Source organism: Rhinoraja longicauda, chromosome 16 (assembly GCF_053455715.1).
Source record: "Rhinoraja longicauda isolate Sanriku21f chromosome 16, sRhiLon1.1, whole genome shotgun sequence".
In the NCBI taxonomy this organism is placed as follows: domain Eukaryota; kingdom Metazoa; phylum Chordata; class Chondrichthyes; order Rajiformes; family Arhynchobatidae; genus Rhinoraja; species Rhinoraja longicauda.
The window spans coordinates 1,533,501-1,560,365 of NC_135968.1; the positions used below are offsets into that span (position 1 = coordinate 1,533,501).

The 26,865-nt window shown below is 52.3% G+C and overlaps 1 protein-coding gene across 2 annotated transcripts; it reads left to right on the forward strand.

Annotated features, from left to right (window-relative positions):
- Positions 1-782: 782 nt before the first annotated feature.
- On the forward strand, positions 783-26,132 carry LOC144600856 (von Willebrand factor A domain-containing protein 5A-like). Of its 2 annotated transcripts, none has more exons than XM_078412740.1 (10): positions 783-915; positions 7,574-7,623; positions 10,414-10,616; positions 13,106-13,328; positions 13,629-13,795; positions 15,548-15,662; positions 19,382-19,548; positions 22,245-22,333; positions 24,748-24,892; positions 26,049-26,132. In XM_078412740.1, exons 2-10 carry the CDS (start codon positions 7,581-7,583, stop codon positions 26,130-26,132), a joined length of 1,236 nt encoding a protein of 411 aa, XP_078268866.1. In that variant the 5' UTR covers positions 783-915; positions 7,574-7,580. The 2 variants fall into 2 exon arrangements, with proteins under 2 accessions (XP_078268866.1, XP_078268865.1); XM_078412739.1 differs by lacking the exon at positions 783-915 and adding an exon at positions 1,536-1,792.
- The last annotated feature ends 733 nt before the right edge of the window (positions 26,133-26,865 follow it).

Sequence of the window (26,865 nt, forward strand, 5' to 3'; positions counted from 1 at the left end):
TAGGTCTGTAAATACAATATTGAAGAGATAAAATCATTTAGAAGATTGAGGGGGAATCTTATAGAAACTTACAAAATTCTTAAGGGGTTGGACAGGCTAGATGCAGGAAGATTGTTCCCGATGTTGGGGAAGTTCAGAACAAGGGGTCACAGTTTAAGGATAAGGGGGAAGTCTTTTAGGACCGAGATGAGAATGTTTTTTTTCACACAGAGAGTGGTGAATCTGTGGAATTCTCTGCCACAGAGGGTAGTTGAGGCCAGTTCATTGGCTATATTTAAGAGGGAGTTAGATGTGGCCCTTGTGGCTAAAGGGATCAGGGGGTATGGAGAGAAGGCAGGTACGGGATACTGAGCTGGATGATCAGCCATGATCATATTGAATGGCGGTGCAGGCTTGAAGGGCCGAATGACCTACTCCTGCACCTATTTTCTATGTTTCTATGAACAAACAAAAAAAAAGAATAAATAAAATTCCCTTTATTGGTGCAAACAAAATAAAGGGCCACAGTCGCCAGTGGAATCAAGGCAAATCGTAGTTCAAAGTGTTTGCAGTGTTCAAGTTGTTGCAGAGAAGCCGTTCCTGACCCTGGAGGTCACTATTTTCAGATTCCCGTGCCTTCTCCCCGAGGGCAGGAGTGAAATTAGAGTATGGCCAGGGTGGCGTGGGGTCTCTGATGATGCTGGCTGCCTTCCTTTCGAAGGTGGGGAGGTGGAATAAACTCGGCCAGGCTTGAGTTGGGCGGAATCAGGAAGTAATTTGTGTTCCACAATTGAGAGACACTCCCTGGACTTGAAGCCTCAGCGCCGAGTCGGTGCCAGTGGCATCATGTGGGAAGGGAGAGGCGTTTAGTCAGAGTTTTGCAGGCAGTACCAAAGACCGGCAACAGGAAAACAGCCAGCGGCAGCCAGAGAAAGGGTAAATATCTGTTGAAATATCAAAGTGAGAGAGAGAGAGAGAGAGAGAGAGAGGAGTGTGTGAGAGAGAGGAGTGTGTGAGAGAGAAGGTGAGAAGAGATGGGGGGGAGAGTGTAAGGGAGAGAGAGAGGTGAGGGAGGAATGAGGAGGAGAGAAGGTGAAAGAGGGAGGATAGTGGAGAGAGGAGAGGGTGGGAGAGAGGAGAGGGTGGGAGAGAGGGTGAGGGGAAAGTAGAGAGAGGGGAGCCTGGTGAGAGAGACGAGAGGGAGGAGAGAGGGGGAAGGAGAGAGAGGAGAGGCGAGCCGGAGATGAGGGGGAGAGAAAGAGGAGAGGTGAAAGAGGAGGAGAGGGGAGAGATGGAATGAAAGGGATAGAGAGGGGAAAAGTGAGAAGTCAAAAACAGGGCGAGAATAACAGGAATAGAACGAAGAGAAAAGGAGTGAAAAGGAGAGTGAGGTAGGATAAAAAGGAGTATGATGAAAGGAGATAGAAAGAGAAAGGAGAGACAAAGAGAGGGAAGAAAAGTAAGAAAAAGGACAGAGAGAGAGCAAGTTGTGAAAAGGAGAGAAAAAGGGAGAGTGATAAGCAATGAGCTGGAGGAAGCAGGTGGGTCGGGCAGCATCTGTGGGTGGAAAGTCCAGGCGGACTGATGCAGGGTGTTGACCAGAAATGCCAACCATTCCTTTCCACCCACTGATGCTGCCTTTGGGTAGATTGCTTGTTGGGCCAGATTCCAGCACCTTCAGTCCCTTGTGTCTCCCAACGGAAGCCGGATCAGCGATCCTGACCACAGGTGTTATCTGTACGGAGTTTGCATGTTCCACCCGTGACCTGTCTGGCTTTTCTCCAGTTTCCTCCCACCTTTCAAAGACGTACAGGTTTGTAGGTTAATTGGCTAGGTATGATTGTAAATTGTCCCTAGTGTGTGTGTGTGTATAGGACAGTGTTGGTGTGCAGGGATCGCTGGTCGACACGGACTCGGTGGGCTGAAGGGCCTATTTTGGCACTGTCTCTCTCAACTAAAAGACAGGGAGGTTGAACAAGAGAGAGATCGTGCCAGGAAGGTGAGCAGTTCTACCTGGAACGGGTGTGGGACGGTGGGTGCGTGGGAGAGGGCAGGTCGCCTCTGTGAACTGCCAGCACCCCCTGGCTGGGAGATGTCCCGGTCTTCCCAAAACCCCTGGGCCTCCCAGCACACCAAGATGTCCTTTGGGGAATGCTGCCAACTGGCTCATCCCAGACTGCAGGAGTACATGCTGAGGGACGCACTGAAGCTCGGTGCTGCCAACGCCAAGGCTCTGTGGGAGAGGACCACAGTCTCGGGTCCTTCCGCCACTGGACAGTGAGGGGCAGAGTCAGTTCATAAGTGATAGGAGCAGAATTAGGCCGTTCGGCCCATCAAGTCTACCCCGCCATTCAATCATGGCTGATCTATCGTTCCCTCTCAACCCCATTTCTTCTGCCTTTTGCCTTCTACCCTTAACCCCTGACACACGTACCAATCAAGAATTTATCCATCTCTGCCTTAAAAATATCAATTAACGGTCTCCACAGCCTTCTGTGGCAATGAATTCCACAGATTCACTGAGACTCCTCAAACAAGTGGGATCACAGGGTTGTTTAGTCTACGAAGGCTACTGAGTGTGACACTAATGAAAGTACAGCCACAAGGAATAGGTGACGTTTCGGGTCGACATACTAGGGACAATTTACAGTCAAATTCAGGTAGGATGTAACATGGAACCCAAATCTCGGTTAAAAAAAAGAGAGGAAGTAAAATTTAAGTATGACACGCAGAGTAAATGGCAGGGAGTTAGGGGAGTTGTTGTACAGAGGGACCTCAGGATGCAAGTCCACAGCTCCCTGGCATAGAGGGAGAAGAGAGGGGAAAATAGACACAAAAAGCCAGAGTAACTCAGCGGGTCAGGCAGCATCTCTGGAGAGAAGGATTGGGTGACGTTTCGGGTTGAGACCCTTCAGAATGGTACCGGGTAAGGGAAACGAGAGATATAGACGATGATGTAGGGAGATAAAGAACAATGAATAAAAGATATGCAGAAAAGTAACGATGCTAAAGGAAACAGGCCATTGTTAGCTGTTTGTGGGGTGAAAACGAGAAGCCAGTGCAACTTGGGTGGGGGTGGGGAAGGGATTAGAGAGTGAGGGAATGTCGGGGCTACCTGAAGTGAGAGAAATCACATTTCATACCACTGTGCTTTAGGCCGTCCAAGCGAAATATGAGAAGCTGCTCCTCCAATTTGCGTTTAGCGAGGAAGATGGCTTTAGGTACCAATTCCATTAAAGGCTGAGACAAGGAGGATGAGGCTTGGGACGTGATGTTGCAGCTGTACTAAACGTTGGTGGGGGTGCATCGTGTGCAGTTCTGGTTGCGTCTGAGAACCTCACCACAGGAAGGATGTGCAGAGGAAGAGCACGGCAGAGATTCAAGAGTTGAGAGTGTTTAATTGTGCAGGGTGCCAAACTGGAACAATGAGATTCTTACTTTCAGCAATATAACAGGGCTGTAAACACAGTACACAATAGATAATACAATAGTTAAAGAAATAAAGTTCAATAAATAAAAATAAATATATATATTGGTGCCATACAAAACAAAAACCCAAAGTTCCTAATTCTCTCTCTCTCAGAGCAGAATTAGGCCATTTTTAAAGAAATCTTTTTTTAGAGATACAGCGCGGAAACAGGCCCTTCGACCCAGCGAATCCGCGCCGCCCAGCGATCCCCACACATTAACACTATCCTACACACACTAGGGACAATTTTTTTAAACATATTACCCAGTCAATTAACCTACATACCTGTACGTCTTTGGAGTGTGGGAGGAAACCGAAGATCTCGGAGAAAACCCACGCAGGTCACGGGGAGAACGTACAAACTCCGTACAGACGGCGCCCGTAGTCAGGATCGAACCTGAGTCTCCGGCGCTGCATTCACTGTAAGGCAGCAACTCTACCGCTGCGCCACCGTGCAGCCATTCGATCATGGATGATCCATCTTTCCCTCTCAACCTCAATCTCCTGCCTTCTACCCATAACCCCCGACACCCTTAGTAATCAAGAATCTGTCAATCTCTGCCTTAAAATAGCCATTGACTTGGCCTCCACAGCCCTCTGTGGCAATGGGTTCCACAGATTCACCACCCTCTGACTAAAGAAATACCTCCTTGTTTGAAGGTTAATTGGTGTTTGTGGTGTTCAAGAGCCGAATAATTGTAGGGAAGAAGATGTTTCTGTAACTGGAGGTCATATTTTTCAGACTCCTGTACCTTCCCAATGGGTTAGTTTAGTTTAGTTTATTGTCACCGGTTCCGAGATACCTTGCGTGCTAATCAGTCAGCTGAAAGACAATACATGATTACAATCGAGCCATTCACAGTGCATAGATACATGATAAGGGAGTAACGTTTACTGCGAGATAAAGTCCAGTAAAGTCCAGTCAAAGCTAGGCCAAGGGTCAGCAATACTAATTCAGGACCGCTCTCTGGTTGTGGTTAAATGGTTCAGTTGCCTGATCACAGCTGGGAAGAAACTGTCCCTGAATCTAGAGGTGTGCGTTTTCACACTTCTGTACCTTTTGCCCGATGGGAGAAAGGAACGAGTTGGCAATGTGTCTCGCCTCCTTGATGATGCTGCTGGCCTTGCCAAGACAGCGTGAGGTATAAATTGAGGCAATGGAAGGGAGATAGACAAAAAATGCTGGAGTAACTCAGTGGGACAGGCAAAATCTCTGGAGAAGGAATGGGTGTCGTTTCGGGTCGAGACCACCCATTCCTTCTCTCCAGAGATGTTGCCTGTCCCGCTGACAATAGACGCAGGAGGAGGCCATTCGGCCCTTTGAGCCAGCACCACCATTCAATGTGATCATGGCTGATCATTCTCAATCAGTACCCCGTTCCTGCCTTCTCCCAATACCCCCTGACTCCGCTATCCTTAAGAGCTCTATCCAGCTCTCTCTTGAATGCATTCAGAGAATTGGCCTCCACTGCCTTCTGAGGCAGAGAATTCCACAGATTCACAACTCTCTGACTGAAAAAGTTTTTCCTCGTCTCCGTTCTAAATGGCCGACCCCTTATTCTTAAACTGTGGCCCCTGGTTCTGGACTCCCCCAACATTGGGAACATGTTTCCTGCCTCTAACGTGTCCAACCCCTTAATAATTTTATACGTCTCGATAAGATCCCCTCTCATCCTTCTAAATTCCGGTGTATACAAGCCTAGCCGCTCCAGTCTTTCAACATACGACAGTCCCGCCATTCCAGGAATTAACCTGGTGAACCTACGCTGCACGCCCTCAATAGCATGAATATCCTTCCTCAAATTTGGAGACCAAAACTGCACACGGTACTCCAGGTGCGGTCTCACTAGGGCTCTGTACAACTGCAGAAGACAGTCAAAGACTAAAGTAAGTAATCGGAAAGATTAGAAGACATTTGGACAGGTACATGGATAGGAACGGCTTCGAGGGTTATGGGCCAAATGACCCCCATTCTTTTAGTTTTCATTTACGTAACGTGTGTGGAATTTGGTATTCAGAGCAAGTCCACAGGTGTGGCCCGCACAATACTGTGAGACGGAGAGTGTTTGTGCCTTGTTTTCACGTTGGATTTACCCGGGCGTATCCCTGTTTGTAAAGGGACCTGCGGCTCCTGTAAGCAAACTGTTGGGGAGCGGTTGCTGAGGTCGCTAGGTGACATTTTTTGTAGTTGGGAGGGTCGAAAGACGTGGCATCTGAGATAAAGACAGGACACACTGCAAACACTCAGCAGGTCCAGCAGCATCTACGGAGCGAGAAGCATTGGATAATAATCGTTTTAAGGTCGGTAACCTTGGATTGGAACATATACGGAGGTTCAGGTTAATGTTTATTATTATCATCACGTGTACTGAGGTGGTTTCGTTGAGTTTAGATTATTGTCAAAGATAGACACAAAAAGCTGGAGTAACTCAGGCAGCATCTCTGGAGAGAAGGAAAGGGTGACGTTTCGGGTCGAGACCATTTCTTCAGATATTGTCACGTGTACCGAGGTACAGTGAAAAGCTTTTGTTGCGTGCTGGCCAGTCAGCAGAAAGACAACACATGATTACAATTGAGCCAGCCACGTTGTAAAGATACATGATACAGGAAATAACGTGAATAAAGCTTAGTGATAAAGTCCTGTAAAGCCTGATCAAAGATAATGTGAGGATCTCCAATGCGATGGACAGCAGTTCACTATTGCTCTCTAGTTCTGGTAGGATGGGACCTGACTGGTTGCCTGACAGCAACTGGGAAGAAACTGTCCTTGAATCTGGAGGTGTGCGTATTCACACTTCTGTAGTTTTGCCTGATGTACCAATAAGTGCTGCTGACTCAAAGCTCCACAGATCTGGATTCCATCCTGACCTCTGGTGCTGCTGTGTGCAGTTTGCTAGTTCTCCGATTTCTCCCCCATGTAGATTGTGGTCATTCTTATAACACAGAAGAGTGTAGCCCAAGAACAGGCCCTTCTGCCCACATTGTCTGTACCAAACATGATGCCGAGATCAATTCTTATCTGACTGCACATGATCCATATTTCTCCATTCCCTGAATATTCATGCACCTATCCAAAGTCTTTTAAATGCCACTATTCGTTAGTTTAGTTTAGAGATGCAGCAGGCCCTTCAGCCCTCTGAGTCCGTGCCGACCCACAATCACTAGTTCTATCCTCCACACGAGAGACAATTTACAGAAGCCAATTAACCTACAAACCCGAAAGTCTTTGGAGTGTGGGAGGAAACCGCAGTACCTGCGGAAAACCCACGTGGTCACAGGGAGAACGTGTGGTCACAGACAGCACCTGTGGTCAGTATCGAACCCGGATCTCCAGCGCTGTGAGGCAGCAACTCTACCGCTGCGCCACCGCGCCACCACCTTGTATCTGCCTCAACCATCGCACCTGGCAGCGCGTTCCACACATTCGCCTCACACATCTCCTATCATCTTTGCCCCTCTCATCTTAAAACTATGCCCTCTAGTATCTGATTTTTCCTTCATGGGAAAATGTTGCCTCTCATAATCTAATAAACTTCTATCAGCCATGATTGAATGGCAGAGTAGACTTGATAGACAATAGGTGCAGGAGGAGGCCATTCGGCCCTTCGAGCCAGCACCACCATTCAATGTGATCATGGCTGATCATTCTCAATCAGTACCCCGTTCCTGCCTTCTCCCCATACCCCCTGACTCCGCTATCCTTAAGAGCTCTATCTAGCTCTCTCTTGAATGCATTCAGAGAATTGGCCTCCACTGCCTTCTGAGGCAGAGAATTCCACAGATTCACAACTCTCTGACTGAAAAAGTTTTTCCTCATCTCAGTTCTAATCATGACTTCTTGACTCTTGTCCTCAATGCGTTGACCGATGAAAGCAAGCACAGCGTGCTCCTCCTTTACCTCCACCTTGCCCTGATGATCCCCATCTAGTGGCGTCTGGGGAGTGGGGGGGGGTCTGAGTGATTCTTCTCAGCCTCGGAGCACAGTCAGCGATGGTTGGCGTGTGGGTGACTGGTGGTGTGCTGGGCTCAGAGCGACTGGGCCACGTGACGAGCAGAGAAGGTGTGTGGGGAGGCCAGTGGAACCAGAGACCACCATGGTACTCATGACTTTTCCTTGCGTTGCAGCGACACAATGGAAGGACAGTGTGGACTCTTCACAGCTTCGAACGCCCCAGGTAAGGAGACGCCCACCTACACCACGTTTCCTCTCAATGTTGACAGTGGCCATTCAGCCCATCCAGTCCTAGCCAGCACACACACACACTTGGGCTAACATATGATGATCGTTTGACAGCACCGGGCCTGTATTCGCTTGAGTTTAGAAGGATGAGGGAGGACCTCATTGTAACTTACCAGATAGCGAAAGGCCTGGATAAAGTGGGCGTAGAGAGGATGTTTGCACTAGTGGGATAGTCCAGGACCAGAGGACGTAGCCTCAGAATAAAAGGACGTATCTTTACAACGGAGATGAGGAGGAATTCCTTTAGTCAGAGGGTGGTGAACCTGTGGAATTCATTGCCACGTAAGGGGTAACTCAGTGGGCCAGGCAGCATCTCTGGGGAACATGGACAGGTTACATTACGGGTCAGGACCCTTCCCAAAGAGGTACTCCAGAAACTTGGAGTTTGACCTGCAGTGACTAGTGGCTTGCTGCAAGGCTCGGTGCTGGGACCCCAGTTATTTACAATGTATATTAATGATTTAGACGAGGAAATTAAATGTAACATCTCCAAGTGTGCGGATGACACAAAGCTGGGTGGCAGTGTGAGCAGCGAGGAGGATGCTGTGAGGCTGCAGGGTGACTTGGATAGGTTGGGTGAGTGGGCGGATGCATGGCAGATGCAGTGTAATGTGGACAAATGTAAGGTTACCCATTTTGGAGGTAAGAACAGGAAGGCAGATTATTATCTGAATGGTGTCAGATTATGAAAAGGGGAGGTGCAACGAGATCTGGGTGTGCTTGTACATCAGCCACTGAATGTAAGCATGTAGGTACAGCAGGCAGTGAAAAATGCTAATGGCATGTTGGCCTTCATTGCGAGAGGATTTGAGTTTAGGAGCAAGGAGGTCCTGCAGTTGTTCAGGACCCTGATGTGACCGCACCTGGAGTATTGTGTGCAATTTTGGTCTCCTAATTTGAGGAAGGAGATTCTTGCTATTGAGGGTGTGCAGCGTAGGTTCACCAGGTTAATTCCCGGGATGGCGGGACTGACATATTGTGAAAGAATGGGTCGACTGGGCTTGTATTCACTGGAATTTAGAAGGATGAGAGGGGATCTTATAGAAACATATAAAATTCTTAAAGGATTGGACAGGCGAGATGCAGGAAAAATGTTCCCGATGTTGGGGGAGTCCAGAACCAGGGGTCACAGTTTAAGAATAAGGGGCAAGCCATTTAGGACTGAGATGAGGAAAAACTGTGGAATTCTCTGCCACAAAAGGCAGTGGAGGCCAATTCACTGGATGTTTTCAAGAGAGAGTTAGATTTAGCTCTAAGGGCTAAAGGAATCAAGGAATATGGGGAAAAAGCAGGAACAGGGTACGGATTTTGGATGATCAGCCACGATCATATTGAATGGCGGTGCTAGATCGAAGGGCCGAATGGCCTCCTCCTGCACCTATTTTTCTGTTTCTATGACCTGTTAAGTTACTTTGAGTAAACCTGCATCAGTGGTTCCTTGTTTCTACATTTTCTCAGAGGCAGGTTCGTCAAATGAAAATTCCACAAACCGGGATGACGTACAGTGGGAATAAGTGGGAAGAGGTGGTCCATTGGGATTGTGTGCAGTGGGAATAAATGGGACGGGGTCAGGCCCATTGGGGTTGCAGGACTGAATGGGAAGAGATTAGATCTATTGGGGTTATATACAGTGGGGGTAAATGGAATCCACTAGGATTCGGGATGGTGGGAAGGGATGAGATCCATTGGGATTGTGTACAGAGGGAGTGAATGGGAAGGCATGAGATCCATTGGGATTGGAAGCAGTGGGATCGTTCTTCGGATCGTTCACCTTGTTGTGGTGAAGAGGCTTGCGTGCCCCCATGATTCCGAGAACGATGCCGTCGGAAGCACTAGCTGCTGGTAGGGCCACCCATGGCGGTGAGGTCCAGGATGAGGGTCCAGACTAAGAACGATTGAACCTACAAGACCTCAATGGCTGTGGAGGCGGATGAAGGCTCCAATCATCTTGGTCCCCTTGCCATTGGAATGAGTTGATTGATTTGTGAAGGAGCGTGTGCTTCTTGGAGTGCAACATCAAGTACACGTTAAACAAACGCACGCACAGGTGTCTTTGTTCTTCGGATCGTAGACCATCATCCTCGACCTCGATGGATAGCCACCACGACGAAGCAGTGGGGAACAAATGGGAAGGGGTCGAGTCCATCGGAATTGTGGGATTGAATAGGAAGAGGTTAGATCTATTGGGATTCTGGATCGTAGGAATAAATGGGAAGGGGTGACATCCATTGGGATTGTGTGCAGTGGAAGGGAATGGGAAGTGGTCTGGTCCATTGGGATTGTGGATGAGGGGAAGGGATGAGGTCTGGCTGGGATTGTGTACAGTGGGAGAGATTGGGAAGGGATCGTGTAAGAAAATAACTGCACATGCTGGTACAAGTCGAAGGTATTTATTCACAAAATGCCGGAGTAACTCAGCGGGTCAGGCAGCATCTCAGGAGAGAAGGAATGGGTGACGTTTCGGGTCGAGATCCTTCTTCAGACCCGAAACGTCACCCATTCCTTCTCTCCTGAGATGCTGCCTGACCTGCTGAGTTACTCCAGCATTTTGTGAATAAATGGGAAGGGACGGGGTCCATTGGGATTGCGGTCAATGGGAATAAATGGGAAGAGGTTAGATCCATTGCGATTGTACACAGTGGTAGTGATTGGGAGGCGGTGGGGTTTATACGGATGGTGTGGGATGGAACTCGCCCTCACCCCATTGCCCTCTCCTCTGTGATAGTGCCTCTCAAGGGTATCTCGGCCCGCCTGGAGGTGAAGGGGTTTGTGGCCGACCTCTCTGCCAGCCTGGAGTATGTGAACGAGGAGTCGGACCCCCTGGAGGCCATGTTTGTCTTCCCCATGGACAGCGACTCTGCTGTCTACCACTTCGAAGCGCAGGTGGGAGGCAAGACCATCGTGGCCACCATAAAGGAGAAGGAGAAGGTGAGTGATCAGCCGGAACCAGGGGGGCCGGAGGTCGGGGAGGCGATGTGATGGGAGGGGAGGGTGTGGTGGCACGATATCCCTTGCAGATGCGGGAGGTCGGGGTGGGGTGGGGTGGAGGGCTCCTGAGTTGGACAATAGACAATAGGCGCAGGAGGAGGCCATTCGGCCCTTCGAGCCAGCACCACCATTCAATGTGATCATGGCTGATCATTCTCAATCAGTACCCCATTCCTGCCTTCTCCCCGTACCCCCTGACTCCGCTATCCTTAAGAGCTCTATCTAGCTCTCTCTTGAATGCATTCAGAGAATTGGCCTCCACTGCCTTCTGAGACAGAGAATTCCACAGATTCACAACTCTGACCTGATGGAAGTATAGGAAAATTATGACTGGGCGATCAGTCAGAGAGATGCTGGGAATCTGGGGCCTGTGGTCTTGTCATAGAGTCGAGCAGCGTGGAAACAGGCCCTTCAGCCCAACTTGCCCACACCGGCCAACATTTCCCAACTGCCTGCATTTGGCTCATATCCCTCCAAACCTGTCCTAATCATGTACCTGTCTAAATGTTTCTTAAATGTCGCAATAGTCCCTGCCTCAACTACTTCATCCGGCAGCTTGTTCCGTATACCCACCGCCCTACATGTGAAACATGTTGCTTCTCGGGTTCCTATTAAATCTTTCCTCCCCCCTCGCCTTAAACCTATGTCCTCTGGTTCTCAATTCCCCGACTCTGGGTAAAAGACCCGATCTATTCCATCTCCTGATTTTTTACACTATAAGATCACCTCTCATCCCACCTGTGCTCCAAGGAATAGAGTCCCAGCCTACTCAACCTCACCCTATAGTTCGGCCCCTTGAGTTCCGACAACATCCTCGTAAATCTTCTCTGCAGCCTTTCCAGCTTTGACATCTTTCCCGTAACATGGTGCCCAGAACTGAACACAATGCTCCAAATGCAGCCTCACCAACATCTTACGTAACGGCAACATGACCTCCCAACTTCTACTATCAACACCCTGTCTACCTGCGACTCCACCTTCAAGCAACTATGTACCTGCATTCCGAGATCCCGCTGCTCGACAACACTCCCTACACCTCCGTAGGATCACCCCTCCTGTGCTCCATAGAATAGAGTCCTCGTCTGCTCAACCTCTCCCTGCAGCTCAGGCCCTCGAGTCCTGACAACATCCTCGTGAATCTTCTCCGCACCCTTTCCAGCTTGACAACATTTTTCCTATCATGTGCCCAAAACTGGATACGGTACTCTAAATGCGGATTCACCATTATGCAACTACAACATGACCTCCCAACGTCTTGCGGTGGGACCCTGGGATCTATGGTCTTCATAAGATCATTAGTGAGAGGAGCAGAATTGGGCCGTTCGGCCCATCAAGTCTACTCCGCCATTCAATCACGGCTGATCTATCTCTCCCTCCTAACCCCATTCTCCTGCTGTATCCCCATAACCCCTGACACCCGTACTAATCAAGAATCTACCTGTCTCTGCCTTAAAAATATCCATTAATGGCCTTCTGCGGCATGAATCCCACAGATTCACCACCCTGACTAAAGAAATCCCTCCTCATCTCCTTCCTAAAGGAACTCTGGTCCTAGACTCTGCCACTAGTGGAAACATCCTCTCCACATCCACTCTATCCGGGCCTTTCACTATCCGGGAACAATCCATGGTTTGGGGGAATTGTGGACGCACCCTGGGGAATGAGGTGCTCCTGGTGTGTGTGTGTGTGTGTAAGCACAACCCTCTCCCTGGTGTGTGTGTGTGTGTAACCACAACCCTCTCCCTGGTGTGTGTGTGTGTGTGTGTGTAACCACAACCCTCTCCCTGGTGTGTGTGTGTGTGTGTGTAAGCACAACCCTCTCCCTGGTGCGTGTGTGTGTGTGTGTAAGCACAACCCTCTCCCTGGTGTGTGTGTGTGTGTGTGTAAGCACAACCCTCTCCCTGGTGTGTGTGTGTGTGTGTAACCACAACCCTCTCCCTGGTGTGTGTGTGTGTGTAACCACAACCCTCTCCCTGGTGTATGTGTGTGTAAGCACAACCCTCTCCCTGGTGTGTGTGTGTGTAAGCACAACCCTCTCCCTGGTGTGTGTGTGTGTGTGTGTGTGTAAGCACAACCCTCTCCCTGGTGTGTGTGTGTGTGTAACCACAACCCTCTCCCTGGTGTGTGTGTGTGTAAGCACAACCCTCTCCCTGGTGTGTGTGTGTAAGCACAACCCTCTCCCTGGTGTGTGTGTGTGTAAGCACAACCCTCTCCCTGGTGTGTGTGTGTGTGTGTGTGTAACCACAACCCTCTCCCTGGTGTGTGTGTGTGTAAGCACAACCCTCTCCCTGGTGTGTGTGTGTGTGTGTGTAAGCACAACCCTCCCTGGTGTGTGTGTGTAACCACAACCCTCTCCCTGGTGTGTGTGTAAGCACAACCCTCTCCCTGGTGTGTGTGTGTAACCACAACCCTCTCGCTGGCACCCACAGGCCAAGGATGACTACGATGACGCCATCTCCTCGGGACATCAGGCCTTCTTGCTCATGGAAGACCAGAGTAGCAGCGATATCTTCAGCTGCAGCGTGGGCAACCTGCCGCCCGGGGACAAGGTCACAGTCTGCTTCCGCCTGGTCCAGGAGCTGCCGCTCGAGGCCGACGGGGCGGTCAGGTTCACCCTGCCCGCGGTGCTGAACCCTCGCTACTCCCCCGCAGGTGAGGCAGCCCCCTGGGGAAACAGCTCCGACCCTCACCCCCCCCCCCGAGACCAACCTGCACCGCCCCGTCCCACACACACACACACACTCCCAGGGACAGGGTCAGACACAGGGTGAAGCTCCCTCCCTCCGCACCATCACACACACACACACACACACACACACACACACACACACACACACACACACACACACACACACACACACACACACTCCCAGGGACAGGGTCAGACACAGGGTGAAGCTCCCTCACCCCCACCGTCCCCCATTCTAACCAGACTGCTTTTAACTCTTCCAGGTACGCAAGGTCCCAAAATCACCAATGCCTCTGCCCCTGTGGGCAAGCTGCCCTACACGTTGGAAGTTGAGGCCCACTTCCACAACCCTCTTCGCATCTCCCGAGTCCAGTCCAATTGTCAGGTTACACCTGTGGAGTTCCTGAACCCGGAGAAAACGTCAGCCAAGGTAAGACACTTTAGTGTGGTTGACTTCAGAGACACAGCGTGGAAACAGACCCTTCAGACCACCGTGTCCACGCTGACAAGCGGTCCACGCACATTAACACTCTCCTACACGCACTGGGGCCAGTTTTACATTGATACGAAAGCCAATTAGCCTACAAATCTGGACGTCTTTGGAAGGCGGGAGGAAACCGGAGCACCCGGAGAAAACCCACGCAGGTCACGGGGAGAACGTACACACTCAGTACAGGCAGCGCCCGTAGCCAGGATGGAACCCGGGTCTCTGGTGCTACAAACATATCATCCAAGGGACAGTGGACATGGAGAGGAGAGATTTTTTTAGATTTAGAGATACAGCGCGGAAACAGGCCCTTCGGCCCACCAGGTCCGCGCCGCCCAGCGATCCCCACACATTAACACTATCCTACACACACTAGGGACAATTTTTTTACATTTTACCCAGTCAATTAACCTACATACCTGTACGTCTTTGGAGTGTGGGAGGAAACCGAAGATCTCAGAGAAAACCCACGCAGGTCACGGGGAGAACGTACAAACTCTGTACAGACGGCACCCGTAGCCAGGATCGAACCTGAGTCTCCGGCGCTGCATTCGCTGTAAGGCAGCAACTCTACCGCTGCGCCACCGTGCCGCAGTGACTAACTAACTGATGGGAGCAACTAACTGATGGATTTATCGTCAGAAGCAGAGGCTTATCAAAGAAAGCCCCACCTCAGTACACTGACCGGAGTCTCTCAGTCCCTCTCTCTCAGGGGGATATCTGTACACTGACCGGAGTCTCTCAGTCCTTCTCTCTCAGGGGGATATCTGTACACTGACCGGAGTCTCTCAGTCCCTCTCTCTCAGGGGGATATCTGTACACTGACTGGAGTCTCTCAGTCTCTCTCGGGGATATCTATACACTGACCGCTGTCTCCCACTCTGAAAGGAAGCATGCAGGTACAGCAGGCAGTGAAGAAAGCTAATGGAATGTTGGCCTTCATAACAAGAGGAGTTGAGTATAGGAGCAAAGAGGTCCTTCTGCAGTTGTACAGGGCCCTAGTGAGACCGCACCTGGAGTACTGTGTGCAGTTTTGGTCTCCAAATTTGAGGAAGGACATTCTTGCTATTGAGGAAGTGCAGTGTAGGTTTACTAGGTTAATTCCCAGGATGGCGGGACTGTCATTTGTTGAAAGACCGGAGCGACGAGGCTTGTATACACTGGAATTTAGAAGGATGAGAGGGGATCTTACTGAAACATATAAGATTATTAAGGGATTGAACACACGAGAAGCTGGAAACATGTTCCCGATGTTGGGGGAGACCAGAACCAGGGGCCACAGTTTAAGAATAAGGGGTAGGCCGTTTAGAACGGAGATGAGGAAAAAATAATTGACCCAGAGAGTTGTGAATCTGTGGATTTTTCTGCCTCAGAAGGCAGTGGAGGCCAATTCTCTGGATGCTTTCAAGAGATAGATAAAGATAGCGGAATCAAGGGATATGGGGAGAAGGCAGGAATGGGGTACTGATTGTGGATGATCAGCCATGATCACGGTGAATGGCGGTGCTGGCTCGAAGGGCCGAATGGCCTCCTCCTGCTCCTATTGTCTATTGTCTCTCTCTCTCACGGGGATATCTGCACACTGAACCGGTGTGTCTCAGTCCCTCTCTCTCAGGGGGATATCTGCACACTGACCGGTGTCCTTTGGCCCATCTCTCTCTGCTATCTCACTCTGTGTTGTGATCTCCCCTCCAGCTCTCTCTGGCAGACGGACATGGCTTTGACCGGGACGTGGAGTTCCTAATCTACTGCGACAAGGTTCATGAGCCGAGCGCGGTGGTCGAAGGGGGTCTGGAGACGGCCGCCCCAGGTGGGTGGGTCAGGGTGTGGGGGGAGGTGGGGGGCTGGGTCTGGTAGGGTGGTGTTGACGACATCCCCTGGGGGAGTGTGGGCCCTCTGATGCCTAGGGAGTGTAGTTCTTTTCACCCTGGGTAGTGTAATTCTTTGCACCCTGGGTAGTGTGGTTCTTTGCACCCTGGGTAGTGTGGTTCTTTGCACCCTGGGTAGTGTGGTTCTTTGCACCCTGGGTAGTGTAGTTCTATGCACCCTGGGTAGTGTAGTTCATTGCACCCTGGGTAGTGTAGTTCTTTGCACCCTGGGTAGTGTAGTTTTGCACCCTGGGTAGTGTGGTTCTTTGCACCCTGGGTAGTGTGGTTCTCTGCACCCTGGGTAGTGTAGTTCTTTGAACCCTGGGTAGTGTGGTTCTTTGCACCCTGGGTAGTGTGGTTCTTTGCACCCTGGGTAGTGTAGTTCTTTGCACCCTGGGTAGTGTAGTTCTTTGCACCCTGGGTAGTGTGGTTCTTTGCACCCTGGGTAGTGTGGTTCTTTGCACCCTGGGTAGTGTGGTTCTTTGCACCCTGGGTAGTGTGGTTCTTTGCACCCTGGGTAGTGTGGTTCTTTGCACCCTGGGTAGTGTGGTTCTTTGCACCCTGGGTAGCGTAGTTCTTTGCACCCTGGGTGGTGTAGTTCTTTGCACCCTGGGTAGTGTGGATTGGTCTCTGTCTTGCCGCGGGGAGTTTATGCACAGTTGGCTCTCTATAACCCAGCTTGGAATGGGTCTGAAGGAGGGTCTCGACCCAAAACGTCGCCCACTCCTTCTCTCCAGAGATGCTGCCTGTACTGAGTTTCAGCACGTTGTGTCAACCTTGTGTCAGTCAGTGAGCTGTCTGTCCCTGTAAACATAGAAACATAGAAAATAGGTGCAGGAGTAGGCCATTCGGCCCTTCGAGCCTGCACCGCCATTCAATATGATCATGGCTGATCATCCAGCTCAGTAGCCTGTACCTGCCTTCTCTCCATGCCCCCTGATCCCTTTAGCAAAAAGGGCCACATCTAACTCCCTCTTAAATATAGCCAATGAACTGGCCTCAACTATCTTCTGTGGCAGAGAATTCCACAGACTCACCACTCTCTGTGTGAAGAAATGTTTTCTCATCTCGGTCCTAAAAGACTTCCCCCTTATCCTTAAGCTGTGACCCCTGGTTCTGGACTTCCCCAACATCGGGAACAATCTTCCCGCATCTAGCCTGTCCAACCCCTTAAGAATTTTATATGTTTCTATAAGATCCCCCCTCAGTCTTCTAAATTCCAGCGAGTACAAGCCCAGTCTATCCAGTCTTTCCTCATATGAAAGTCCCGCTATCCCAGGGATCAATCTGGTGAACCTTCTCTGTACTCCCTCTAAGGCAAGAACGTCTTTCCTCAGGTTAGGAGACCAAAACTGCACACAATACTCCAGGTGTGGTCTCACCAAGGCCCTGTACAACTGCAGCAGAACCTCCCTGCTCCTAAACTCAAATCCTCTTGCTATGAATGCCAACATACCATTCGCTTTCTTCACTGCCTGCTGCACCTGCACACTTGCTTTCAATGACTGGTGCACTGTAGTTTACAGTCACAGCGTGGAAGTTACCACTCCCTCTTCTCCCCTCTCCCATCGGGCAAGAGGTACAGAAGTGTGAAAACGCACACCTCCAGAGTTTCTTCCCAGCTGTTATCAGGCAACTGAACCGTCCTACCACAACCAGAGAGCAGTCCTGAACTACCATCTACCTCATTGGTGACCCTTGGACTATCTTTGATCGGTCTTTACTGGCTTTATCCTGCACTAAACGTTATTCCCTTATCATGTATCATCCATACACTGTAAATGACTCTGTTGTGATCATGTGTTGTCGATCTGCTGGCTGGTTAGCACGCAACAAAAGCAGTGACAATAATCTAAACTAAACTAGACTAAACCTTCGGCCCAACTTGCCCACACCAACCAACATGCCCCTTCTACACTAGTCCCACCTGCCAGCGTTTGGCCCATATCCCGCTAAACCTACCCTATCCATGTACCTGTCCAATTGTTTCTCAAACGTTGTAACGGCACCCGCCTCAACTACCTCCTCCAGCGGATAAACGACGTCATCTGGCAGGGTGGCCAAAACTGAACACAGAACTCCAAAAGTCTGAAGAAGGATCTCGACCCAAAACGTCACCCGTTCCTTCGCTGCAGAGATACTGCCTGACTAGCTGAGTTACTCCAGCATTTTGTGATACCTTCGATTTGTACCAGCATCTGCAGTTATTTTCATACAGTACTCCAAAATGTGGCCTCAACAATGTCTTGTAGAACTGCGGTCTTTTACCCAGAGTAGGGGAATCGAGGACCAGCGGACATAAGTTCAAGATGAAGGGGAAAAGATTTCATAGGAATCCGAGGGGTAACATTTTCACACACAGGGTGGTGGGTGTATGGAATGAGCTGCCAGAGGAGGTAGTTGAGGCTGGGACTATCCCATCATTTAAGAAACAGTTAAACAGGTACATGGATAGGACAGGTTTGGAGGGATATGGACCAAGCGCAGGCAAGTGGGACTAGTGTAGCTGGGACATTGTTGGCCGGTGTGGGTGAGTTGGGCCGAAGGGCCTGTTTCCACACTATATCCTGCCTTCTCCCCATACCCCCTGACTCCGCTATCCTTAAGAGCTCTATCTAGCTCTCTCTTGAATGCATTCAGAGAATTGGCCTCCACTGCCTTCTGAGGCAGAGAATTCCACAGATTCACAACTCTCTGACTGAAAAAGTTTTTCCTCATCTCAGTTCTAAATGGCCTACCCCTTATTCTTAAACTGTGGCCCCTTGTTCTGGACTCCCCCAACATTGGGAACACGTTTCCTGCCTCTAACATGTCCAACCCCTTAATAATCTTATACGTTTCGATAAGATCCCCTCTCATCCTTCTAAATTCCAGTGTATACAACCCGAGTCGCCCCAGTCTTTCAACATATGACAGTCCCACCATTCCGGGAATTAACCTAGTAAACCTACGCTGCATGCCCTCAATAGCAAGAATATCCTTCCTCAAATTTGGAGACCAAAACTGCACACAGTACTCCAGGTGCGGTCTCACTAGGGCCCTGTACAACAGCAGAAGGACCTCTTTGCTCCTATACTCAACTCCTCTTGAACAAGGAGCCACAGTTTAATAATAAGGGGTAGGTCATTTAGAACTGAGATGAGGAAAAACTTTTTCAGTCAGAGAGTTGTGAATCTGTGGAATTCTCTGCCTCAGAAGGCAGTGGAGGCCAATTCTCTGAATGCATTCAAGAGAGAGCTAGATAGAGCTCTTAAGGATAACGGAGTCAGGGGGTATGGGGAGAAGGCAGGAACGGGGTACTGATTGAGAATGATCAGCCATGATCACATTGAATGGCGGTGCTGGCTTGAAGAGCCGAATGGCCTCCTCCTGCACCTATTGTCTATTTTCTATTGAGAGTTTAGCTCTTAGGGCCAAAGGAATCAAGGGATATGGGGGGAAAGCAGACAGCCATGATCATGTTGAATGGCGGTGCTGGCTTTAAGGACCGAATGGCCAGCTCATGCACCTATTTTTCTATGTTTCTCTGTCTTGGTACCAGATCACAAGGTTCTCAGTCTCCTGACCTGCCTCTCTCTCTCTCTCTCTCTCTCTCCCTCTCCCTCCCTCTCTCTCTCTCTCTCTCTCTCTCTCTCCCTCCCTCTCTCCCCCCTTCACACAGGGACGCTGATGGGGGAGGCTGCGGTCATGGTGAATCTCTTCCCCAGCTTTCCCAAGACTGCAACCAAGGCCATGGTGGGAGAGTTTATTTTCTTGATGGACCGTTCGGGAAGCATGGAATCGCAGATGTCCCAGGAGGACCACAGGCCCCGCATTCTGTGCGCCAGGGTAAGTCCGGACAGGGCCCTGCGGAGTGGGGGTGGGGGGGTGCGTAGCGCATCAATCCACAGCCAGGACCATATCTGGGTCTCTGGTGCAGTAAGGCAGTAGCTCTACCCACTGCACTAACGTGCAGATTCGTGGTGCTGTTCCTCCAATTTGTGTTGGGCCTCACTCTGACAGTGGACGTGAGGCCCAGGACAGAAAGGTCGTTCTGAGAATGAAGAAGGGTCTCGACCCGAAACGCCACCTGTTCCTTTTCTCCAGAGATGCTGCCTGACCCGCTGAGTTACTCCAGCTTTTTGTGTCTCTCTTTGGTATGAATATTGACTTCTCTAACTTCAAGCAATACAATACAATACAATACAATACAATACAATACAATACAATATATCTTTATTGTCATTGTACAGGGGTACAACGAGATTGGGAATGTGCCTCCCATACGATGCAATAAATTAATTAGCTAGTCAGTATTAATTTAAACAACCCAATGAAACAAATTAGAACAGTTTTAAAACACAATAAAGTGCAAGTAGGTCTGTGCCGGTTCGCTGTGCGATGTGACCATCCGGCTCAGCAGGACCGGTTCAGAGCAGCTATGGCCCTGGGGATGAAGCTGTTCCTGAGTCTGGAGGTGCAGGCGTAGAAGGCCTTGTATCGTCTGCCCGATGGAAGGAGTTCGAACAGACTGTTGCAGGGGTGTGAAGAGTCTTTGTGTGAAGAGGCTTTTCTGAGGCATCGTGTGTTGTAGATGCCCTCCAAGGCTGGTAGCTGTGTTCCGATGGTCCTCTGAGCTCTATGGACTACCCGCTGTAGAGCTTTCCTCTCTGCCTCCGTGCAGCTGAGGTACCACACAGGGATGCCATGTGTTAGGATGCTCTCTATGGTGCAGCGGTAGAAGGTCGTCAGCAGCTGTTGGGGTAGACCAGACTTCTTCAGTGTTCTTAGGTAGAACAGTCGTTGCTGTGCCTTCTTGACCAGCGCAGCAGTGTTATTGGACCATGTTAGGTCCTCTGAAATGTGAGTGCCCAGAAACTTGAAGCTGGACACTCTCTCCACACTGTCCCCGTTGATAGAGATCGGGGCGTATTCCCCGTTGTGTGACCTACCGTGGTATTTAGGACCAGGTTGTTATCAGAGCACCAGTCCGCCAGGTTTTGCACCTCTGCTCTGTATTTTGTTTCATCGCCGTTGGTGATCAGCCCGATCACTGTTGTGTCCTGACCTTGCTTTCCCTCTCTTTCCATCCCTCCCCCATCGTAGTTGTCGGACGAGTTTGACTGTCCTCCGGATTAAAGTTTGCTTTGTGCCCCCCCCCCCCCCCCCCTCGGGCTAACACTGATCTATTCTGCATTTTCCGTGATTTTCGTCCCTTTTGAACCCTCGTTTACACACCTGGTGGCTCTGTCGGTGATGGCAGCCTCGCCAACAGCCTGCTGGTCTTTTCGTCTTTTTTAGTGTGTTTTTAAACGTTTGTGTTAATGTTCCCTGGTTTGTTTTATGTGGGGGGTTGGGGGGACGGGACCTTTCTTCAATCTCTTACCTTGCCGGAGATGCGATTGTTTTCTGGATCGTATCTCCGGTCGCTCTGCGGCCTAACATTTGAGCCTCGACCTAGCGTTTGAAGCCCTCTGAGGGGGCGCTGTGAACTATTTATAGAAACATAGAAACATAGAAAATAGATGCATTCGGCCCTTCAAGTCTGCACCGCCATTCAATATGATCATGGCTGATCATCCAACTCAGTATCCCGTACCTGCCTTCTCTCCATACCCCCTGATCCCTTTAGCCACAAGGGCCACATCTAACTCCCTCTTAAATATAGCCAATGAACTGGCCTCAACTACCTTCTGTGGCAGAGAATTCCACAGATTCACCACTCTGTGTGAAAAAAAACGTTCTCATCTCGGTTCTAAAAGACTTCCCCCTTATCCTTAAACTGTGACCCCTTGTTCTGGACTTCCCCAACATTGGGAACAATCTTCCTGCATCTAGCCTGTCCAACCCCTTAAGAATTTTGTAAGTTTCTATAAGATCCCCCCTCAATCTTCTAAATTCCAGCGAGTACAAGCCGAGTCTATCCAGTCTTTCTTCATATGAAAGTCCCGCCATCCCAGGGATCAATCTGGTGAACCTTCTCTGTACTCCCTCTATGGCAAGAATGTCTTTCCTCAGATGTATGTGCTGTTATGTGTGTGTGCCATTGTATATCCGGCTCTTAGTACCTGAACTGATGTACAGCACTTTGGTCAACGTGGGTTGTTTTTAAATGTGCTATCCAAATAAAATGGACTTGACTTGACTTGACTAACGTCGCGGAGCTGGCGGCCTTGCCCAGGACTGGCTCTGAGCCCCACCGCGGGGCCGTGGGCTTACCATCGGAGCCTGCGATCCCTTGCCTGGGATCGACGCTCCAACCGCGGCCTGCATATTTCACCATCGAGGAGCTCGCAGTCTCGGGTCGAGACTGATGTCGGGAAGCTCCAAGCCGCAGAAGGTTCGACCCGGGTCAGATCGCCCGGCGCGGGAAGCTGGGATTCCCCCGATACGGGAGCTTGATCGCCCCGGACACATTTTGTGTAAAATAGGGACGGGATCTCCTGCTGGATCCGGGAACTGCCTCCCGCAGAGCGGCGGGAACGCCGGAACGCCATGGAGCACGGCCGAGTCTGGACGCTGACTTTTGCTTCCCCCTCCCACAGGAAACGCTGCTCCTGCTCATGAAGAGCCTTCCCATGGGATGCTACTTCAACGTTTACGGATTTGGGAACAGCTTCACGTCGTTCTTCCCGTGAGTTTTCATCCCGGAGCCGGGAAGCTGCGGCCACAGCCTCTCCCGACCTTCCCACCCACCACAGCCACAGCCTCTCCCGACCTACCCACCCACCACAGCCACAGCCTCTCCCGACCTTCCCACCCACCACAGCCACAGCCTCTCCCGACCTTCCCACCCACCACAGCCACAGCCTCTCCCGACCTTCCCACCCACCACAGCCACAGCCTCTCCCGACCTTCCCACCCACCACAGCCACAGCCTCTCCCGACCTTCCCACCCACCACAGCCACAGCCTCTCCCGACCTACCCACCCACCACAGCCACAGCCTCTCCCTTCCCAAACCTTCCCACCCACCACAGCCTCAGCATCTCCCCTCCCAAACCTTCCCACCCACCACAGCCACAGCCTCTCCCCTCCCAAACCTTCCCACCCACCACAGCCACAGCCTCTCCCAAACCTTCCCACCCACCACAGCCACAGCCTCTCCCAAACCTTCCCACCCACCACAGCCACAGCCTCTCCCCTCCCAAACCTTCCCACCCACCACAGCCACAGCATCTCCCCTCCCAAACCTTCCCACCCACCACAGCCACAGCCTCTCCCGACCTTCCCAACCACCACAGCCACAGCCTCTCCCGACCTTCCCAACCACCACAGCCACAGCCTCTCCCCTCCCAAACCTTCCCACCCACCACAGCCACAGCCTCTCCCGACCTTCCCAACCACCACAGCCACAGCCTCTCCCCTCCCAAACCTTCCCACCCACCACAGCCAGTCCCAAACCTTCCCACCCACCACAGCCAGAGCCTCTCCCGACCTTCCCAATCACCACAGCCGGTGTCTGGAAATTCACCCACACACATCTCCCCACTCTCACTCTCTGTCTCTCTCTCTGTCTCTCTCTCTGTCTCTCTCTCACTGCCTCTCTCTCTCTGTCTCTCTCTCTCTGTCTCTCTCTCTCTCTCTCTCTCTGTCTCTCTCTCTCTCTGTTTCTCTGCTTCTGCCATTCATTCTGCCTCTATTTCTCTCTTTGCCTCTCACTGCTTCTCTCTCTCTCTCTCTCTCTCTCTCTCTCTCCCTACTATTCCCTCTCTTTCTGCCTCCCTCTCCCTCTCCCTCTCTCCCTCTCTCAATGTTCCAGATGTGGTCCCTGCCTCTCGGACCCTTCACCTGTAACAGCACGAGAGGCAAAGGGGCCACTCAGCCCCTTGATCCTAGCCCTCCCGTGGCTGGGCGGCGTTCGGCGGCACGGTGTGTGACCGTGCGTGACCATGCGTTGCGTGACGGTGCGGTGCGTGACCCAGCATGACCGTGCGGTGCGTGACGGTGCGTGACCGTGCGTTGTGTGACCGTGCGTTGCGTGACCGTGCGTTGTGTGACCGTGCGTTGCGTGACCGTGCGTTGCGTGACCGTGCGGTGCGTGACCGTGCGAGGCGTGACCGTGCGTTACCTGACCGTGCGTTGCGTGACCGTGCGTTGCGTGACCGTGCGTTGCGTGACCGTGCGGTGCGTGACCGTGCGTTGCGTGACCGTGCGTTGCGTGACCGTGCGTTGCGTGACCGTGCGCGGTGTGACCGTGCGGGGCGTGACCGTGCGTTGCGTGACCGTGCGGTGCGTGACCGTGCGTTGCGTGTCCGTGCGTTGCGTGACCGTGCGTTGCGTGACCGTGCGCGGTGTGACCGTGCGGGGCGTGACCGTGCGTTGCGTGACCGTGCGGTGCGTGACCGTGCGTTGCGTGTCCGTGCGTTGCGTGACCGTGCGTTGCGTGACCGTGCGCGGTGTGACCGTGCGGGGCGTGACCGTGCGTTGCGTGACCGTGCGGTGCGTGACCGTGCGTTGCGTGACCGTGCGTTGCGTGACCGTGCGCGGTGTGACCGTGCGGGGCGTGACCGTGCGTTGCGTGACCGTGCGTTGCGTGACCGTGCGCGGTGTGACCGTGCGGGGCGTGACCGTGCGTTGCGTGACCGTGCGTTGCGTGACCGTGCGGTGCGTGACCGTGCGTTGCGTGACCGTGCGGTTCGTGACCGTGCGTTGCGTGACCGTGCGGTGCGTGACCGTGCGTTGCGTGACCGTGCGTTGCGTGACCGTGCGGTGCGTGACCGTGCGGTGCGTGACCGTGCGTTGCGTGACCGTGCGTTGCGTGACCGTGCGTTGCGTGACCGTGCGTTGCGTGACCGTGCGTTGCGTGACCGTGCGGTGCGTGACCGTGCGTTGCGTGACCGTGCGGTGCGTGACCGTGCGCGGTGTGACCGTGCGTTGCGTGACCGTGCGGGGCGTGACCGTGCGTTGCGTGACCGTGCGTTGCGTGACCGTGCGTTGTGTGACTGTGCGTTGCGTGACCGTGCGCGGTGTGACCGTGCGGGGCGTGACCGTGCGTTACCTGACCGTGCGTTGCGTGATCGTGCGCTGCGTGTGATCTCCCCCGTAGGGCCAGTGTGCAGTACTCACAGAGCTCCATGCAGGAGGCCGTGACGAAGTTGAAGGGCGTCGAGGCGGACATGGGGGGCACGGAGATCCTGCAGCCGCTCTCCGCCATCTACAGCACCCCCCACGTCCCAGGGCACCCCCGCCAGGTACCGGCCTACACAGCGGCTAGGCGGGGACACAGAGAACCAGGGACAAGGGTGGCAGCGAGGGGGGGGGGGTGAGGGATGGAGGGGGGAGGGAGAGAGGGAGAGAGGGATGAGGGATGGAGGGGGAGGGGGCAAGGGGCGGGAGAGATGGGATGAGAGTGGGAGAGAGAAGGGATGAGAGAGGGGATGAGAGGGGATGAGAGTGGGAGAGAGATGGGATGAGAGTGGGGGAGAGAGAGAGATGGGATCAGAGTGGGAGGGAGAGGGGATGAGAATGGGCAGGAGAGATGGATGAGAATGGGGAGAGAGAGAGGGAGAGGGGATGAGAGTGGGGGAGAGATGGGATGAGAGTGGGGAGAGATGGGATGAGAATGGGGAGAGAGATGGGATGAGAGTGGGGGAGAGAGAGAGGGGATGAGAGAGGTGAGCAGGGAGAGGGCAGGGTGGGGATGGCGTGCGCCCACTGTAGTGCGGGGGATGTGGTGACGGGGGGGGGGGTGCGGTGGGGGGTGCGGTGGGGGGCATGTGGTGACGGGGGGGGTGCGGTGGGGGGGATGTGGTGACGGGGTTGTGCGGTGGGGGGGTTGCTCTGGACGGAGGGCCACAGTCACGGGGGGAGGCCGGGGAATCTGGGTCTGTTTCCCCCAGGGAGGGGGGGCCACGACCGATGCCGTCGGTAAGATGACCAGGGGGTGGGGGTGGGAGTGGGAGTGGGAGCCATCTTCAGTTGAGTTCAGTTTATCGTCAGTGTACGGAGGTACAGTGAAAAGCTTTTGCTGTGTGCTAACAGTCAGCAGAAAGACATGATCACAATCGAACCATTCTCTCTCTCCCGTTCTCTCTCTCCCTCCCTTCTCTCTCCCCTTCTCTCTCCCCCTTTCTCTCCATCTCCCCATTCTCTCTCCCCCTTCACTCCTTCTCCCCCTTCTCTCCCTCTCCCCTTCTCTCTCCCTTGTCTCTCTCTCCCCCTTCTCTCTCTCTCTCTCTCTCTCTCTCTCTCTCTCTCTCTCTCTCTCTCTCTCTCTCTCTCTCTCTCTCTCTCTCTCTCTCTCTCTCTCTCTCTCTCTCTCTCTCTCTCTCTCCCCTTCTCTCTCTCTCTCTCTCTCTCTCTCTCTCTCTCTCTCTCTCTCTCTCCCCTTCTCTCTCTCTCCCACAGCTCTTTGTATTCACAGATGGTGATGTTTCCAACACCAAGGCCGTGCTGGCTGAGGTTCAGAAACACTCCACCAGCCACAGGTGAGGGGTGTGCCAGCACGTGGAGTGGGAGAGGGAAGACGGAAATGGGGGGATGGGATGGAGGGGAGGGGGGAAGAAGGAGGGGAGGGGACGGGGGATGAGGGAGGGGAGGGAAAGGGGGGGAGGGGAGGGGAGGGGACGGGAGGGGACGGGGGATGAGGGAGGGGAGGGAAAGGGGGGAGGGGAGGGGAGGGGAAGGGGGGAAGAGGGGAAGAGGGGAGATGGAGGGGACGGGGGGACTGGGGAAGGGGACCCCAGAGCTCCAGGGAACCAGCCCTGATGTTGGAAAGAAGGACACAGAGAAGATTTACAAGGATGTTGCCAGGACTCGCAGGCCTGAGCTACAGGGAGAGGGTTGGGTAGGCTGGGACGCGGGAAGATGAGGGGTGACCTTACACAGGTGAACAAAATCATGAGAGGAATAGATCGGGTAGACGCACAGAGTCTCTTGCCCAGAGTTGGGGAAATCGAGGACCAGAGGACATAGGTTTAAGGTGAAGGGGAAAATATTTAATAGGAATCTAGTTTAAAAGGCACCTTTTTGCACACAGAGGGTGGTGGGTGTGTGGAACGAGCTGCCGGAGGAGGTAGTTGAGGGTGGGACTATCGCAATGTTTAAGAACATGGATGGAATAGGTTGGAGAGATACAGGCCAAACACAGGCTGGTAGTTTAGTTTAGTTTAAGGATACAGCATGGAAACAGGCCCTTCGGCCCACTGAGTCCGCGCCGACCAGC

Excerpts from the sequence above, each read along its gene's own strand:
- LOC144600856 (XM_078412739.1), top strand. The coding sequence starts at position 1,584 with ATGCCAACCATTCCTTTCCACCCACTGATGCTGCCTTTGGGTAGATTG. Across the intron at positions 13,329-13,628 it reads CCCTCGCTACTCCCCCGCAG|GTACGCAAGGTCCCAAAATC; the intron begins GTGAGGCAGCCC and ends TAACTCTTCCAG. Across the intron at positions 24,893-26,048 it reads TCCCAGGGCACCCCCGCCAG|CTCTTTGTATTCACAGATGG; the intron begins GTACCGGCCTAC and ends TCTCTCCCACAG.